The sequence below is a fragment of the Heloderma suspectum genome, chromosome 1 (genome assembly GCF_057233095.1).
Source record: "Heloderma suspectum isolate Gila_16-S chromosome 1, 16-S_ref, whole genome shotgun sequence".
In the NCBI taxonomy this organism is placed as follows: Eukaryota; Metazoa; Chordata; class Lepidosauria; order Squamata; family Helodermatidae; genus Heloderma; species Heloderma suspectum.
In genome coordinates, this window is record NC_139458.1 from 141359132 (window position 1) to 141376349 (window position 17218).

Below are 17218 nucleotides of genomic sequence, written 5' to 3' on the forward strand. Positions count from 1 at the left end.
TTATCCTCCTTTAGTATTCCTATAACTCCCTTTATAGCCAACTGCTTCCCTCCCCATTTTCCTGCTTCTCATGTGTTTTTGTTTTTAATTGTTGGTCTTAATGTTAGTGATATTTCTATTAGCAATACATGTTTTGCACCCCTTATTCTCTGCTTGCATTTTCTTTGTGGAAGCTTGTGTTTCTTTGTTTTCCTTGTTTGGGCAAGACTTCCCTATCCTGAAGGAAACCTTCTTTTCTTCAATAAGTACCTTGCTATTGCTTTTTAAAAATGCTGGTGATCTCTTGAACTTTGTGGTTCTTGTCCTGACCTGTGGTATACATTCTAGCTGAGCTTCTGTTACTGTGGTTTTGAGTAACTTTGAAGCATTCTGGAGAGGTTTGACTCTCTTGACTTCCCAGGCCCCTCCTTTTAAAAAAGCTTCCTCTTTTGAAGTCCAATGTGCTTTGGCATATAATGAATGGGTCTTAAAAAAAAAAGGAAATCATTGCAATCCCTGTACAGCTTCAAGTGTTGAGAATCACCAGTGATTGGAATGTCTAATTTTTTTAAAAGGGTAGGTGGAAGACAAGTTAAGCTAAAAGTACATGAAAATATACACTACCAAGCACTTCACAGCTACCCTCTGGGCTTTATAAGAAATGGAAAAAATGCATGCACCATTAGCATATGAAGCATTAGACGGAATCAGATCATCATTTCATTTAGCCCAGTACTGACTGGCACTAGCTGTACAAGATCTCTGGAAAAGCATGCTACTTGAGACACTTTTAAGTGGAGATGCTTAGGACTGAATCTGCGGCCTAATGCATGCAAAACATGTGCTCAACCACTGATCTATGTTGTCTCTCCAGTAGTCCGCAGAACTCCAAAATTGTTAATCTTTTGCATGATTGCTTGGCCAGAATCTGGCTTAATCAGAAGTCTTGCTTTTTCTCAACTGATGTCAAAACATAATTGAGGTATAACTTAACTGGTATTCTTCTTTCTCTGGATTCAGAAAGCCGTGCAATCTGGTATAATAGCAGCATGAACTTTATCATCCAGGATTTTGTGTGATGGTCTACTTAAACAACTTTGCAGCATTCAGCACAACTTCGATAAGAAAAGTATTAGATTGCCCCTGATTAGTTTATTTAACAAAATATGGAAGATATTTAATCAGATATTTCTGATTAAATTACAAAATGTCTGGGTGTTCTCTATTCTGTCTGGAGACTAGGGTGTGGGCAACAGCAGACTTAGCCAGAGCTGGCTGGCATAAGGCTGAGGGGGTGGTGGAAGATTGGCGAAGGAACTAGCTTCCTCTTGGCTGTAAATGTATATTCATGCCATCTGTTCAAGTAGACGAAAACAGACTGGGGGACTTGGGATGTACTGTAATTGCTGTTCATGAATGCTCAGTAATTTGGTCTTAAAATGACAGAAGAGAAATGTGGTAGAAATGAAGAGAAATTTAGCTGATGTCCGAAACTGAAGCAAGAACATGGAAGTCTTGAGATGGGGTTCTACAATCCTTCACTGCAGATTTCAGTTCTGTTTGCATTAATTATGTAAACTGGACAGTTTGCATATACTTCCTGAACTTGAACATTTATTCTTACAGTACAGTCTAGTATGTTCTCTGCTCTCCCCCAACCATGCCATCTCTACTTTCAAGCAGAATAGTGACAGGACAGGAGGCCATTAGGAAAGGACAGGGGACTCTTGCCCATTAAATCCTGGAACTGGTTGGAGCTTCCTTTCTCATTTCTAAATCTTACACTAGTAGAAACTGCCTGTTTGTGTTTAGGGGTTTTCTTCACTATCACACAGGCAGAAAGATTCTGCTTTTGGGGTGGGAATAACATCCAAAATGTTACTGTTCTGCATTTTGTGGAATCAAATGATCCTTTGACATGTAGGTGGTAACTGGTATCTCCTGGTTTTGGGTTGTTGGTAGGCAAGAGGACAAGAGAAGAGAGTATCCAATGGGGACATACACAGAAGCTTACACTCATTGTATTCTGAAATTGCCAGAGGCTGTTTCAGGAGGCAGAAATCTAGTATGATATTGGGAAGCAACAAGGCTGTAGACACATATTCTCCAGTGGGAATATGTGGCATCCAGAAGGGCCAGGACATGGACAGAGGCTGTAAGATTGAAGTTAGGCTGGTACTAGACTTTATCCCTTGAAATGTAGCTGTGAGTGTTGTAGTACTAGTCTTTCTTCATAATTGCATGTTGGCTCACCAGTTAGTGTATAAATGTTCACTAGCGACATCTGAGGTGGGAAAGAAGGGCAAGGGATGTGACAGAGTCAAGTATGTGTGTCAGTGACAGAAGCTAATAAGTGTCGGTTTGTGTCACCTGGTTATGTAGAATCTTCCATTTGTGAAACAAGATTTGTGCCACCTAGTAACCAGCTCCAGTCGCTTATGACTTCCCTTCTCACTGAGTTTTGTATATTGTGTTTTATCTTTAGGAGCACTGTTCAGGTTGTTTCCATTAGGTATGTTTGCCCCGCTGGTCATGCTTAGCCAGAGCAGGGATAATACATAGATATAGACTGGAATGTGCTTGTCACTTTAGTTACCCATGCTGTGGGCCTCGCTGGTGCTTCCTTGAGATTAATTTCTTGCACTAACTCTTCACTTGACAGGGATGTTTCTGTTGAAGCTGGGAGGATCTGAGTCCCAGAGTAACCTTTAAATAAGGGAGGTGTGGGATTCTTGAAGCCTCTTCGTGGGGGCTGTAAGCGCAGTCTTACCCCCAACAGATGCTTTGTGAGGACACATGAAGCCTGCATATTGAACACCGTCTCAGATCTCTTCCTTGATTGGCTGTTCTGCCAAAACAAAATGATGGTATCTGTCAGTTGTACGGTTCACATCAGGAGCGAAATCTTGTGATTAGCATCTGAAGCCCTCATGACAGTTTATCACTAGGCACCACCTGAAGTGGTGGTAGGAACCTCCATTACATGTCTCTTTCCCCTTCCCAATCTAGTAATAATCTCTCAAATATTTGTAACTAGAGAACAGTGTACTGCTGGATAACAGATCTATCTTGATGACTGCTATTCTATTATATAGCTCCATCAGTGTATGTAACATAAGGCTCTTTGTCCTGAGAAGCTTACAGTTAAGATCTGCTTTGTATTTAAAAGAGCATCTCGGTTTCACTTTGTTCCTCCCATAGCCTGCTCTGTCACTTTTTGGCTTCAGAATTATTTTTTGCCCTTCTAGTTTCTGCCTTGTGTCTGCTGTCTATAGTTGGTGAGAGTTTATCTTTACACATGGCACTATGATGTGATCTGCTAGTGCAATAGGTCACTTTGTTCTTTTGTGGGCTTTGGCTAACAATCTGGGCAAAAGGCCCATATTGATAGTTAACATCTATTCTTGCATTTCACCGTTATATAGGACTAGATTGCAATTACATTTGGTTTAATGTTACTGCTTCTGCAGTGGAGGGAGCAATACTGGGTTACTCCGGGAAGAATGAGGAACTTGATGTTGCTGCTTTGTGGTTTTAGGAGGTTGTGCATGATGCCTACTCTTCCCCATTTTATCCTTGTGGCCATCCTGAGACACAGAGAGGAAGGAGAGAGAGGTCACCTGGGGCCGAACTCAACAAGACATTCTTTTTGGAAGAACACGGCTGCAGGCGAGCCCTCCACCTAGCTGTTATTTGATTAATCAGGGGAAAACTTATATGTATGTGCAGTATTGTGGGGTGGAAACATTTCCAGTGTTTTATTTTTCCATGGAAAATTTTCCATTTCATAAGTTAGTTCATAACAATGGATGTCAATTCCAAATACAGTATTAGGCAAACTTGGCAGTTCCAAAGTTATAATTATTATTTTTCAGGTGATTATCCCTAGCATGTATGTGACAGAATATGTATATGTCTCAGTGTGAAATGGAACTAATACTAGTGACAGTGAAACTGAAAGTGCCCCAGCAATCTTAGGGGAAGAGAGTTAAAATTTGATTGAAACAGATGAGTGGCTGTCAGCGTATCATGTGCAGTTCTTTCGGTTGCTAAAATGAACTAGTGTCAACAGCTTTCAGTATCTTTTTTTTCCTTACATTTTTCCTTACATTTAAACAATGTAAGGAAAGTACATAGTATTGTCTCTAAATGTTTTACAAGTATTCCAATAAAAATGTTTATATAACATAATATTTAAATCATGTTACGTGTGTTTTAATTTTGTTCCTCAAATATTTCAGGTTATTGGGACAAAAATAATGTGGTATTTTTTAAAAAAATTTGGCATAGAATCATAGAATAGTAGGGTTGGAAGACCATCGAGTCCAACCCCCTGCTGAATGCAGGAATCTAAGTCAAAGCTTACTACATACAAGTAAAATAAACAAGCTACATTTGATTACTCTCCAGAGCATCGGAGAATTTTCCAGTTCAAACTGAAAGTTTTCCAATGCAAATTGCTATAATTATTCAGTTTCTTTTTCCAAGAAACCTACATCAAAACCCATCCCAACATTGTCCCTAATGGGACAAATAGCTGGGTGTGTGTGTGTAATTTTCATTGGGAAAAGGCACCCCCCTGCCACACCGCATTGTGGTCCTGATCATCCTGCGGCTATTTACAAGTTCTTGTCAAGGATCTCCAGTATTCTGTCTAGTTTCATCTCATCCCTACTGAACTTTAAGGGACTTAAAATTGGGTTTCTATTGCACTGTATTGGTGCAAATATGATTCTAATCCTTTGATTAAGTTTGGCTTTTTTCAGTGGACTGAATGGGGAATATAGGTGTATCTATCAAGCCCCTGGGACAGTAGTCATGGAACTCTTTCTGAAGTATCAGGAGCTAACAAGAAGAGTCCATGCAACAGGAATTAAGGGGTGGTGTGATGAAGGCTTTGTTCTAATGTGCATTGGGAAATGGTGGTTAGCTGCACATTATATTGTGTGTTGGAAATCCAGGATGAAGTGTAGCGTAGACGAAGGTAACTGGGAATATTGTCTTTCTGAATACGTCCTTTTTAGTGTAGAAAACAGAGAAACAAAATGAGAAAGGAAATGAGCCCATAGGATAGGGCGGAGCATAAATATAAACATAAATCAAATGCTCCTTAAACCATTGTTTTTGAACTTCATTGGATTATATAACCTTGTCCTGCTTGTTTGGGAATTGGTGTTCATTGCCTGGATAAAGACAGGGGAGACCACAAAGGAGTTGAGGGTATAATGAATGGGTCCAATTTACGTTCTGTGGAATGGGTCTGATTTACCTTCTGTTACATACCTAGGCACAACTCCAGAAAGCATAATTTCCACATGAAAATCAAGCCCCTAATGAAAATTATTTTTGGATGTTCTGTGCATCTGTTACTCGGCATGTGGCATGCCATTAGGTTGGGCCACTCAGTATTGGAACTCGGGTAGCTGTGTGTCCTGGGTGTCACATTATATATAAATACAACATGCTACTACCTCTGGTACTTATTCATTGCTTCACTTACAGCTTTTACAGAGTGGGTGGCTTAACTTTAGGGGTACAATATTTTGATGTTGTGGTCTGGGCTTTATAGATCTTTGGGGGATGTGGACTGTATATTGGGGGAGATGGACTTGTAATGGTGAGCCCTGTTGCTTGTGGTTGACTTTCTCCTTCATCCTGCTTTTAGCTCATTCATGTTCCTGATCATGCTCCACCAGGTGCTGTGAAGATTTCCCCCTTCAAATCTTTGCGACGTTTAGAGGTGAGTCCCAGATGCTGGCATGGGAGCCCTCTAGTAAAGACAGTATTTGTTGGCTTGGACTATTTCTGGTAGTGATGGTGGGGTGAGAAGCTGTCCATAGCATACACAAACTGGTAGATGAGATGAGTGGGAATTCCATAACTAAAGATTTCTCATGGTAGTTAACCATTTTTAATTCTCTGGTCTCAAGTGAGACTTCCTAAATCTAATATAGTCTTTGATGTGGGAGAAGTGGCATTTATAGCTCTGAGGAAATCTGCAAGATTTCATACCCAAGCCTTAATCATATTATTGCAAGGTGGTGGGGAAAGTTTCTGTTAAGGGAAGAAATGTATGGGATAGTGTCTCAAAGGGAAAATATGAGATCCTGGAGTATGTGCACCCTCATCTGTGGAAGTCTTGGTATACCATATGAATACTCTTTTAAATGTATTTTCCTATTTTTGCTTCCTTGTCTTAGCTGAAGTGTGTTCCTTTACATTGTCTGCGGGGCTTGCGGTGTGTCTATTCACAGTTGGAGGCTTTGACCTGTTCCAAATGTGTGAGCTCTCTGAAAGTGAGTGGACGCTCAGATTGCTTTCTACCCTGGGAGAAGGAATGGTTGGCTTTAGAGCTATTTCTTGGACAGGTTGTTCTAGAAACAAGCTACAAATGATGCTCAGTTGCATTAACATTTTCCTGAAGGTTTTTTTTTTTTTTACCCAAAGCAGCTGTGGAACTTAATGTGGGGGTGGGGGGGTGCACTTGCCTCTCTCTCTGCTGAGTGTTTTTCTTACTAAAATCACTCCCTCCTGGCAGCTTCTTGCCCCATGGGGGAAAAAGGGTTTTGATAAGAAATATGACTCTTGAGGAAGGAGTTAAGTGTCCCTTGCTCCACCACCTCCATGAACTTCCTCTCCAAATTGCAGGTTCCCACCACTGATCTTGTTGTTTTCTTATTTTCAAACACCCTTCAGGAAAATAAATACAATCAGTGTAATGTGTAATTTCACACGTAGACTCAGTCCTGCTGAGGTGGACACATAGACTCAGTCCTGTCAGTTCTGTGTGCTGTATAGCCTGCTGTTTAACAGTATTGCAGTCCAAGCCACCATAGGCTGATAGAACTGCCACTTAGCATACTCGGTAGACCCATTGGCATTCTGTCTTTTCCCTTGCTTGTTTTGATTGGGTGATGTATACCCTTGCCTATCAGTTTGGTAGACACTTGCTTGTAACTTAGCTTGCCTTTGCCCCAGCAAAGCTATTTGGGTGCTACATAATCTTGGGAAATAAATTGGTAGAATGGGACTTTCTGTGATCAGAACAGTAGCCATCCTAATCCCCAGAGATGTCAGCAACTAAACTGCATGGCTGTGATGCTGTATAATTGATACCCTACAACTCTTTGAGTGAATACAAAATAAAGAACCTGGTGTTGAATGTAGAATGCATGAATATCTGATTCAGCTTGTAAAGTTGAGCCAGGATGGCCTTCTTGTATTCATAGGATGGTTCTCTATTCTCTAAACACATGGGATGCACAAGCTGTAGCTCAGGGGCCACATGCAGTCCCCATGGCTTTAACCGCAGCTTCTCACAGGTGACCTTGCTCCCCAGTCACCACTTTTGCCACTGCCAATTGCTCCTTCTCTCCAACCCCCTCTCACAGCAATCCTGATACGGATTGCACTTTCCCTACGGCTGCTAGCAGCGAGAAGAGTGATCTGTAGCAGCTGTATCAGGTTCTGTGTGTGTGTGTGTGTGTGTGAGTGTGAGTGTGTGTGTGTGTGTACATGCACACATGTGACCCCAACCCTTAAGCCAGCATCATATGTGGCCTTTGGGGCCAAAAGGATTGTGCACCCCTGCTCCAGATAGTGGCCCAGCACCTGAAAGTATGTTTGTGACCTCTTTGTGAAAGATGAAGCCACCAGGCTGTAAGGACTTCATGGTTATGCTGCATGTGTGCTCAGACATGACAAGGGAAAGATCCTTCAAGGAAACAGACATTTAAGGGGCTGCCTGATGTAAAACGTGTACTTGAAGCAAATTGCTGATGCTGGGTTGCCCAGTCCCATCCCCATCCCCCCCATCCCCCGGCAAAAGAATGTTTTGGAGCAAATAATATTGTGTATAATCTCAGATTGGGTGTAGTTTAGCTAAAACTGGTACCTCAAAATTCCCTGTGCAAAATATTAGAGCCAGGTAGGGTTGTCAGCTGGTTTGCTCTTGTGGCTTTGCTGATTATGGAGGAATTAGCTGGCTCACAGCATGGGGATAGACATAGGTGTTGGTTAGTTCCTGTAGATCATGCTGCTATTAAAGGCTTAGTTTCAAAGACTAGTTCAAAAGTTGGCAACCCTAAAGGCAATTGGTCTTATTCCTGCAGGAGATCCTCTCTGCATGTGGAGGGGACTTCAGTTCTGCACTTCCGTGGCTGGAATTACAGACAGTCAACTTCAGCTATAACTCCATTGCAACCTTGGATGATTCACTGGTACGTTGGCGGATGGAGGAGGTGTGGTATGTGTTGAGAACTGAATTTTTCTTAATGGAATATTGTGACAGAGGGTGACTGTTAGAAGCAAGTGTACAATCCAGGTTTTCTTTGCTTGATAGCCATCTTCTGAGAAGCTGGGGTAGGACTTGGGGTTCTGGACTGCTGTGCCATAACGTGCCACCTGTTCTTTGGACTGCTTGTTCAATGGGTTTGAAGCAATTGTCATCACTAACCACTGTTTCTTGTTTCTGATAAGCAATTGCTGAATGCCCTGAAGGCTCTGGATCTTAGTCATAATCTCATCCAGGACTGTGAGCACTACCTGACAGTAAGTATCTGGTGCAGAGCTCAATACCACCCTTCTGAAGTCAATTATGGCCAGTTAACAAACTGGTTTATTTCTTCCGTTCCTGTCAGTGACCCAGGTCCTTGTACTCAGATTATCTTGTAGAGTATATATAGCATTTCCCGCCTGTCCCTTAGGATATTGTTTGTGTGAGATAATAATTTATTTCACTAGATAATAGTTTTCATCTCATTGCATGTTCAATCCAGTGAAGTCATGGGAGGGCTGAGATGGGTCTTAATGAATGCCATTTCTGACTCGAGTGATGTCCCTGGTGTAGGGACGTCCCTGCAGTTGGCATCCTAGGAGAGGAACTGTATTTTCCTGTCTACTACTGCACCCTGTGTTGCCACTGTCAAAAGCGAAAGCCACATTCCCTTGGTCTACTCGAAGGCATCTCACTGCTACTTAGAGCACTGCTCACCATGTTTCTTGCTCCATTATCTCTCCCTCTCTAGAGATGCTTATCTCTCTCCCTTCTGCTTCTTCCCTTATCAGTTTTAGTAACATGTACTTTACTGATATGAAAAAGTATACAAGTATAGATCAAAAATATGTGCCAGCTGCTGGCAAGCTGGGAACTAGAGTAGTGTCACTATGCAGGAGATGTTCACTTCAGACCTGCCTCCCATCTTTTAAAGTGTAAACATTAAGCATCATTCTTGTATGTCTTGTTTATATGGAGGCCATTTTAAATACTTGAAATGCTTTTATTACTTGCTCACATAATTATAGGTGGAAGGTATGCATGTCTATGATCTAAATAAAAAAAAGCTCAGCACAGAATTTCAGTTTGACTATAGTGCATATGGTTTTCCTTTATTTGCTTAAATTGAATGATAGATCCTTCCCCGCCCCCTCTAGTTTATTGAGGTTTTAGGTTTATAGCATCCCTAAAAATCAGGTAAAAAGCTTGAACTACTGCAGATTTGTGAACCTTGTGCCATGTTGGTCCTTTAATTCTCCCTCAAAGTTTCAGTCATCTAGCACTTCATCTACAGAGTAATCCTGCTATTTATTAAAATCCATATCCCTCTATTTTATATAAACACGAAGTGGCTTACAATAAACTTAATGCATTAATTCTTTTTTAATGCATGCAGTCTTCTAATGATAAGTTCCAAATGCCTTCTTAAATAACATTTTACAGCACTTCATAAAAGTCAGTAATAGGAGGCAAATATTGGGGGACAGCTGGTTCCACAGGGTGGGATCTGCAGTGGAAAAGAACTGTGTAACTGCATGCTGTGTATTAAAGGACCCTAACTAAGGCATGTCCTTGTGGCTTCAGAAAGGCTCATAGCTGGGATAATTATTCTTTTTTATATGTTGGGCTTAGGGCTTCATAATTAATGAACTGTCTCCCTGTCCCCAACTCCCCTGCCACCCCACCTTTGCTCACCTTTTTCCCTGTGGCTGATGGGTAGCTATTTCTTTTGCGCAGCTTCCTGTGCTGGGCTGGCTCTTGGTAACACATGAGGGACCTGTGGGTGTGGTGGGCAGGGAAAGGGGGATTAGAGATTGCCTTTCATAGTTGGAGTTTACTTAAATGACATACTTGAGCAGGTAAAGGTCTTTTTGTTTTTGTTTTTTGCTGTGTTCAGGCTTGCTTGTGAACCTGAGAGGGAACTTGCCTTCCTGTCATGTGGGATATATTTAAACTTAGCTTGCTGTACTTATATATTACTTGTCAACAGACCCAGCTTTGCATGGGTGGGAATAGCCCTTATGCTGAAACAGCGAAGGCTACAAGCAAACTTACACCTGCCCTGTCTGGGTGAAGCCATACCTGTTGGCATTCCTAGGCATAGCCCCTGCCATGATGCACCCCTAAAGCCCCCTGAGGGAGATGTCTTCCCACTCCATGGCCGGGGGGAGGGGGGGGCGGGCTGCCCCACAGCAGAGGGGAGCAAGCAGATACAGTGGATACAGATAATTCTGATAGAGTGAAGTTTTCAAGCAAACCTACACAGCTGTCAGAGCTGGTCACATTGTGCCTGCCCTGTCTGAGTGAAGCCGGCCAGATACACCCCTGTAGCTCCTTAAGGGAGGGGTCTGTCCATTTCCCTGAGGGGGCTGCCCCACAGCAGGGTCAGAGGGCACTGCCATATAACTGTCCCTCAGACTACTCCCCCCTGACTTCAAACTGTATTGGCCACAAAGCTGTGGGCTGGTTGGGGAAGTCTGCCCCTAGTGGCTGAAGATAATACTGAAGGCTTCAACCACAGTAACACATTTACATTAATTTAGGGCGCAATCCTAACTAGATAGGATCTCGGAGGCAACCGCCTATCCAAAGCGGGGCAGGAGAGGCACAGGGGAATTGTTCCCTCTGCGCCTCTCCTGCCTTGCTGTTTTTTGCTAGACAGACGTTTTCGGCTGTCTAGTGGCAGGGGGGCTGACCAGGAGAGGAAGCTGCCATACGATACATTGGATGTCTTGTACACGCAGCTCCGCTGTCCCCGCCCTGCCACACCCCCAGCCCCACCCCTTTTCAGTTGCTCTGCACTCCTCTTGTGAGCGCGGAGGATGGGGCTTCTCCGTGCTGCCTCGGAGGCAGCGTGGATGAGGGGGGTGGTCAGTTTTCCGGGAACCGAGCTCGGCGCACGGGCTCTGAAGTCGGTTCCCGGAAATGAGCATATCTTATGGCCCTCTAGACAGTGTCTAGTGGCCATAGGATTGCTCCCTTAATGTGTTTTAAAAACAAAATTAACCCCAAGGTATACACCCCTAGGTTCCCCTTAGTTTCAGGTGTCTAGGCTTTGCAGTCTTGGCTCTACAGTGGGGACAGACGCATATCCTCTTTTATTATTTTAGATGTAAAATTTCCCTCAGTAGCTACCTCTAGCCCTGTGCAACACTCCCTTCTTTTTTCCGCACTAACCCTAACATCTGATTAATCATGAACGGGCTGTTCCTTCCTCACTGCAGGGGCTGGAGTAGATGTCTTCTAATTCAAGTGCTTCTGCCCCCTAATGCGTTTGTTTGTGTTTAAAACCTGTATCCTGCCTTTCTGCCAGGAACTGAAGGCAGGATCAGTATAAAAATGCAAATTGTATATGGCCAAATGAGCAATTACAGTAAATGCTTTTCAGGTGGGAAGCTGTGCCTCTGTTGGGAGAACCGCTAGTCCTCCTTGGGTGCTGGCTTCCTCTTGCTGTGATGTTGCTGCCACTCTTACTGCCAAAGGCCTCATGTGGCTGTCATGTGTTTGTCTGGGCAAGGACAGAGTTTAGGTCATGTGCAGCACTGGCAGATTCTCTGAACATTTTAAGATAAGCTCTCTGGCAAGAACTGATCTTTGGACTATTGTGAGCCTGACGATAGGGGTGTTCTGGGTTCTGCTCTTTGCTGCAGTACCTGGGGGAAGGGGTGCCTTTAAGGGTAAGTGTAGGAATCACAGAAAGAATAATATGAATGAGCAATGTTGAAGTTTGTCATCTTCTTTATCCAGGTGCTGACCGAGCTGGAATACTTAAACGTGGCCTATAACTTCCTGCCTAAGATGCCAGATCTTGGGCTACACAGCCAGGCTAAATTGGTGACCCTGATCCTCCGGTATAACCAGCTTGATAGCATTAACGGTAAGACTGTAGTGGCACATATGAGGGGTAGTCTGGAAAAACAGCATGATCCAGTGTCAGACTGTATTGGAATGGGAGGCACGGACAGGGGAGAATCCCTTCTCTTCTGACCTTATTCTGCTTCCTTTTCTACAGGTGTGGAACAGCTACCCAGCCTTCAGCATTTGGATGTCGCTTATAACTTGCTGCTGGAGCACACACTGTTGGCACCGCTGTCCTTGCTGAACAACATGAGAAGAGTGAGTTAGCAATCTGATTAGGGGTTTGGGGGAGGGCAGTTGGGTAAGACAAGGTCTGTTTAAGACTGAACACTCTAAGGCAGTCTTCCCCAAACAGGTGCCCTCCAAATGTTTTGGATTTCAGCTCCCATCAGCATGGCCATTGGTCAGGAATCCTGGGAATTGTAGTCCTAAAACAGCCGGAAGGCCCCAGTTTGGGGAAGCCTGCTCTAAGGAGTCTGGAGAAAGGGGTCAATATGACTATTGCAGCTGCACTACGTATGGCACCCCAAATGGCAATGGATTCACTGTCAGATTGGAGAGAATTGTGCTGAAAGCCAACATAATGTAGTGGTTAGAGTGCTGGATTAGGCCTAGGGATACCTGACTCCAAATCCCCATTTAGCCATGAAGCTCACTTGGTGACTTTGGGCCAGTCACCATCTTTTGGCCTAACCTACCTCACAGGAATGTTGTGAAGATAAAAAGGGTGGGGATGAATCATGAATTGCTACCCTAGGCTCTTTGGAGGAAGGTAGGAAAGATAACTAAAACATTTACAGAGCAACTATGGTCCATGGGGTCACAAAGAGTCGGACACGACTGAACAACAACAACAATATTGTTGGGGTGCTGGAAAAAGCCAACAAGATAGGCAAGCTTCTGGCAGTTTGTAGTGCTGTTTAGTTACTGAAATATGGGCATTTTTCTCCCCTCAGCTGAACCTGAAGGGGAATCCCTTATGGTTCCATCAGAACCACCGGCCTGCTACCATAATGCATTTGTCTCCTAGAACCATTTCCTCCAATGTGAGTATATACAGTGCGTGCTGCAGTTTATCACAACTCTGATACAAAGAAGCATAACCCCCAAGAGCCAAAGCTGTCCAACTGTACTCAATTTAAATACTTACAAATTGGAAGCAAACCCTGTGTTTACACAGCAGTGGGTTATTACATGCCAAAAGAGGTTGCCCCCAAACTTTTGCAAAATGTTCTTCTCCTGCCCCATGGATTTGGGGGATGGACTACTTGCTGTCAACCTCCATAGCTTCTCATTTGCTACACAGTCTCATAAAAGAAAGTAGGACTTTGTGTTTCCGCCATACTGAAGCATCGTAATTTCAGTTGTGTCAAACACTTGGCAGTTGTACCAGGAACAGCCATCTCCTCCTCTCCAGACCCGGGGCAAGGAAGAGAGCACAACAGCAGATTCGGTTAGTGAACACATGATGGCGAGAGTTCAAGATTTTTATGACCCCATTTATTTGTTACTTTTATATCTTGCCTTACCCTGTCTTAACAGGGCTATATAGATTCTCCCCACATCTCAAAATAAAGATTTAGGAACATGGGAAACTACTTCAAACCAGGTCGGACTGTTTGTTCATCTAGTCTGGTATTGTCTGCTGTGACTGATAGCAGCTCACTGGGTCCCTGACAAGCGGACATATTTCCCACTACCTGATCTTTTTAACTGGAAATGGCAGCGATTGAAGCTGGGACTTTCAGCAGGCAAAGCATGTATTCTACCTCTAAACAAATTACTAGCTGGATGTCCAGGTCTACTAAGGCTAGAACTGTCAGTTTCCAAATATGTACTTTGCTACCCATTGTGGTGAATACTGGCTGGTGCTGGGGTTCAGATAGGGAGGAAAAAACAACCTTGTGCCAACTTAATCCTATTTGCTGAAGGAGATTTAGAGACATGTTATGTCTAATTAATATATAGTGCTCTCTCTGCAAACCTGAATCATGTTTTCATTATGTCTTAGAGCACCCAGTTCCCAAGGCTTGTTTTTTTCCCCACTAGGATTGTACATATATATGTATGTGTGTTTTCTGTGACTGAGGGCCACCTACCTTCTTCCCTGAATATAGAGCTATCTGGCTGGCACAGTTTTATTTTGCGCACACAGTGCTGATGAACTAGGATTACATTCCTTGACTACAGCATGGTGATGTGTAAGCAGTTAACAGTCCTCTGTTCCCATGTTGACTGTTGCGCTGTGCTTGCCAGAGTCTCTCACCAGAGTAGAAAAAGATTGTATTGATTTGCCAAAACAAGAACTTGGTTTCCCATGTCTGACTTCACCCACTCTTTAGGTGAAGACAGCCAGAATAAGGCTGAGAATTCTGTATCCACCTGCGGAAAACAGTCTTTCTGATGGGTTTACTTGAGTGACAAGGAGATGGGGGTGCTGGTGTCCTACTGATTATGCTTTGTTCTAATACCAGTTCCATCTTGATGAAGAGCCACTATCTGCCTCTGATCTGCGGGTGAGTAGGGTGTATTTAAGTACCATTTTCCAGGGGTTGTGGTGGGAAGAAAAGATGGGTGTAGAACCTCTTCCTGCTGGAAAAATTCTCATCCTGGGTGTCCTGTGGTGTATCTTGGACTTTCCAAAATAACAGGAAGCCAATCGTACACCTGTTCGCTCAGGAAAATGTCTGTCTAGCTTGATGTCTGTCTTCAAGAGATGGATTTGTATTAGCAAAGAGAATTACTAAAATGGCACTGGCTAGCCACATTTCCAAAAGGAGAGTTTGGGGTCCGGGGAGAGAAGCCCTCAAATGTGCTGCGTTACCATTTTAGGGATAATTGTGTCTTTCAGCACCACTCAAAACTGGATCAAGCTGTTGCCCAAGCACTCTGCACACCAGCCTCGGAAAAGACCCTGACAGACCGCAGTGCCCTGGAAAGTTCTTGTGCTGCAGACCAAAGTGACAGCCAGTCCCCTGGAGAGAGCAAATCTGCCAGACTCCCCCCTCGAAAGAGAACTAAGGTGGTGGGGATGGGGGAAGATTGCAGAGAAAACCCTTAAATGTGTTGCTGTTTCTGCTGAAAACCTTACATTAGACTAGAATCCCTCACACTTCTAAAAAGGCCTTCTTTCCAAAGGTGTGAAGCAATTATGATAGTGTTATGATAGTGTTAAGCTATCACTGAAGAACCTGAGAGAGCCATTTCCAGCCTTTACTTACAACTTGTCTCTGCTTCAGGGGAAGGTTAAAGTGCGCAGGGCCAGCATTTCAGAGCCCAGCGATACAGAACACGAGTACAGAACGCTACCCCTCTCAGCGGGTAAGACTTAAATTACAGTGGAACTGTTACCTGGGATTGGGTGTGCGTTGAAAGTGTTTGCAATTTTTTTTTGGTGTGTGTTTTTGTCTTCCCAAGGTATAGTTCAACAGCACCAGGCAGAGATGGAGCGCATGGACAGTTTCCGGGATCGCTTTGGTGCACATTGGCTCCAGTACAGGCGACACCTGGAAGAAGATGGACAGGCAGGGCCCATCATCCCCTCTGGCAGCCCCACAGTAGAATCCCTAAGCAGCTCAGGTGGGGCTTCTGACCAAAGCAAGAGCACAGTGCCGGAGCAGAAGATTCTTGATGCCACAGAGGGGAAAAAACTGGAACTACTGCCAGCTGAAGTTGTGGTGGAAGGTCTCGGGGCAATAGTGGAAACAGAAGGGCTGGAGGCAGCTAAAGATGATAATGATCAGGAGGAAAAACTGGAAGGTAAATGGCGCAAGGCTGGTATCCGTTTCTATGGATAAGTGAGAGGCTGTGGGCATTTAGACTCTATATAGGGGTAGCACTGGGTTCTCAAAGATGGTTCTACCTGGGGACCATTGTGCAAGCTATCTGTAGTATTCCTAGCTTTATCTTGCCCTTGGCTTATTTCTGTCATGTCTTCACCCTTTGCCTGCAAACATGTTGAGTCCTGTCCCTGGGTAAACCATTTCAGTCTTTGAGGGCTTGAGCTATGAGTCCACCACAAAAGTCCTTCTCCTGAAGGAGTTAGGCTCTGTGAGCCTCCAAAACCACTGTTGTCCAGTATAGGCAGCTCACCGATCGGCCTGCATGGAACAGCTTGTATGACGCTTTCATGCACATTCTGGGAACTTCCTCATGAAATCATGTCCATCAGATTCCGTGTAAAAGTTAGTGCTCGTTGAGGATAAATCTAAAGATTTGTAGATGGTTCCTGTTGCAGTCTCAAATACAGCAGAGTTGAAGGCACTTTAATTCTATTTAAGCAGCCCTGATAGTGTTGGATTGTGGCCTAGGTGGGGATTCCAGTCCTGTACTGCTTCACAAAGCGCATGTATGTCCCTCTCAATGTCCAGAGCACTTGCCCGTGTACATCTATTAAGTACTGAATGTTCTTGGTCCCAACTTCCTTTACTTCCCTGATCCAGGCTGGCAGAATCCCATATGTTCTCAAACAACCTAAAATTAAACACCAATTGCACAAAGAGAAAACATGGAAGCTTAACATCAAATCATGCAAGTTTGTCTTGAATAAAAATCTTAGTACTGTGGTGCAGAACTTATTTGTGTACACTTTGAAGGACCAGCACACACCATTTAAAGAAATAATTCTTTTTCCTGGAAAGTCTAAAATGTATGCCATTCTAAGCAAGTCCTTCACAAACTTAGCAAGATCTTACTGTTGCCTGCATGTCACTTTCAGAAAAGGAGATCCTAAATCGCTTGTCTGATTTTATTTGGCTTTTGGATAATTCTTACAGGATAAATCCTTTGTTTTCATGAGGCCCCCTCACTCTCCACCCCACCAATCAAAAATCCACCTTGGTTCTTACTGAATCAGGGTACGGAAAGCTATTTGCTTGCTAAAAAGAAATATGACAACTCCCACCTCTCTGTTTTCCTTTCTTTCATTGAACACCAGCTGAATGCTTTCTATTTAATACACTTGAGTGTACAGGGTCTGGCCTGCTGTGATCGTGCGTAAGTGTTGATGAATCCCTTCATGCAGTGATTTGGAGTCTAAATTCCCTCTGAGCCTGATGGAAAGATGCATTACATTCCTTCCTCAAAGGAATTCTTAGTGACATTATG

The 17218-nt window shown here is 43.6% G+C and overlaps 1 protein-coding gene across 6 annotated transcripts in view; it reads left to right on the forward strand.

Annotated features, from left to right (window-relative positions):
* The window catches only part of STK11IP (serine/threonine kinase 11 interacting protein), a 31715-nt gene that overhangs the window by 3122 nt on the left and 11375 nt on the right, over positions 1-17218 (forward strand). For 5 of the 6 annotated variants that reach the window (XM_084804677.1, XM_084804698.1, XM_084804667.1 and 2 more), the window contains 11 exons: positions 5645-5719; positions 6180-6275; positions 8091-8198; positions 8458-8529; positions 12002-12131; positions 12267-12370; positions 13069-13158; positions 14587-14628; positions 14964-15134; positions 15352-15433; positions 15530-15871. In XM_084804677.1, the coding sequence (XP_084660803.1) occupies positions 5645-5719; positions 6180-6275; positions 8091-8198; positions 8458-8529; positions 12002-12131; positions 12267-12370; positions 13069-13158; positions 14587-14628; positions 14964-15134; positions 15352-15433; positions 15530-15871 (1312 nt within the window). The remainder of the gene's footprint in view (positions 1-5644; positions 5720-6179; positions 6276-8090; positions 8199-8457; positions 8530-12001; positions 12132-12266; positions 12371-13068; positions 13159-14586; positions 14629-14963; positions 15135-15351; positions 15434-15529; positions 15872-17218) is intronic. The other variant, XM_084804687.1, reaches the window with a different exon arrangement.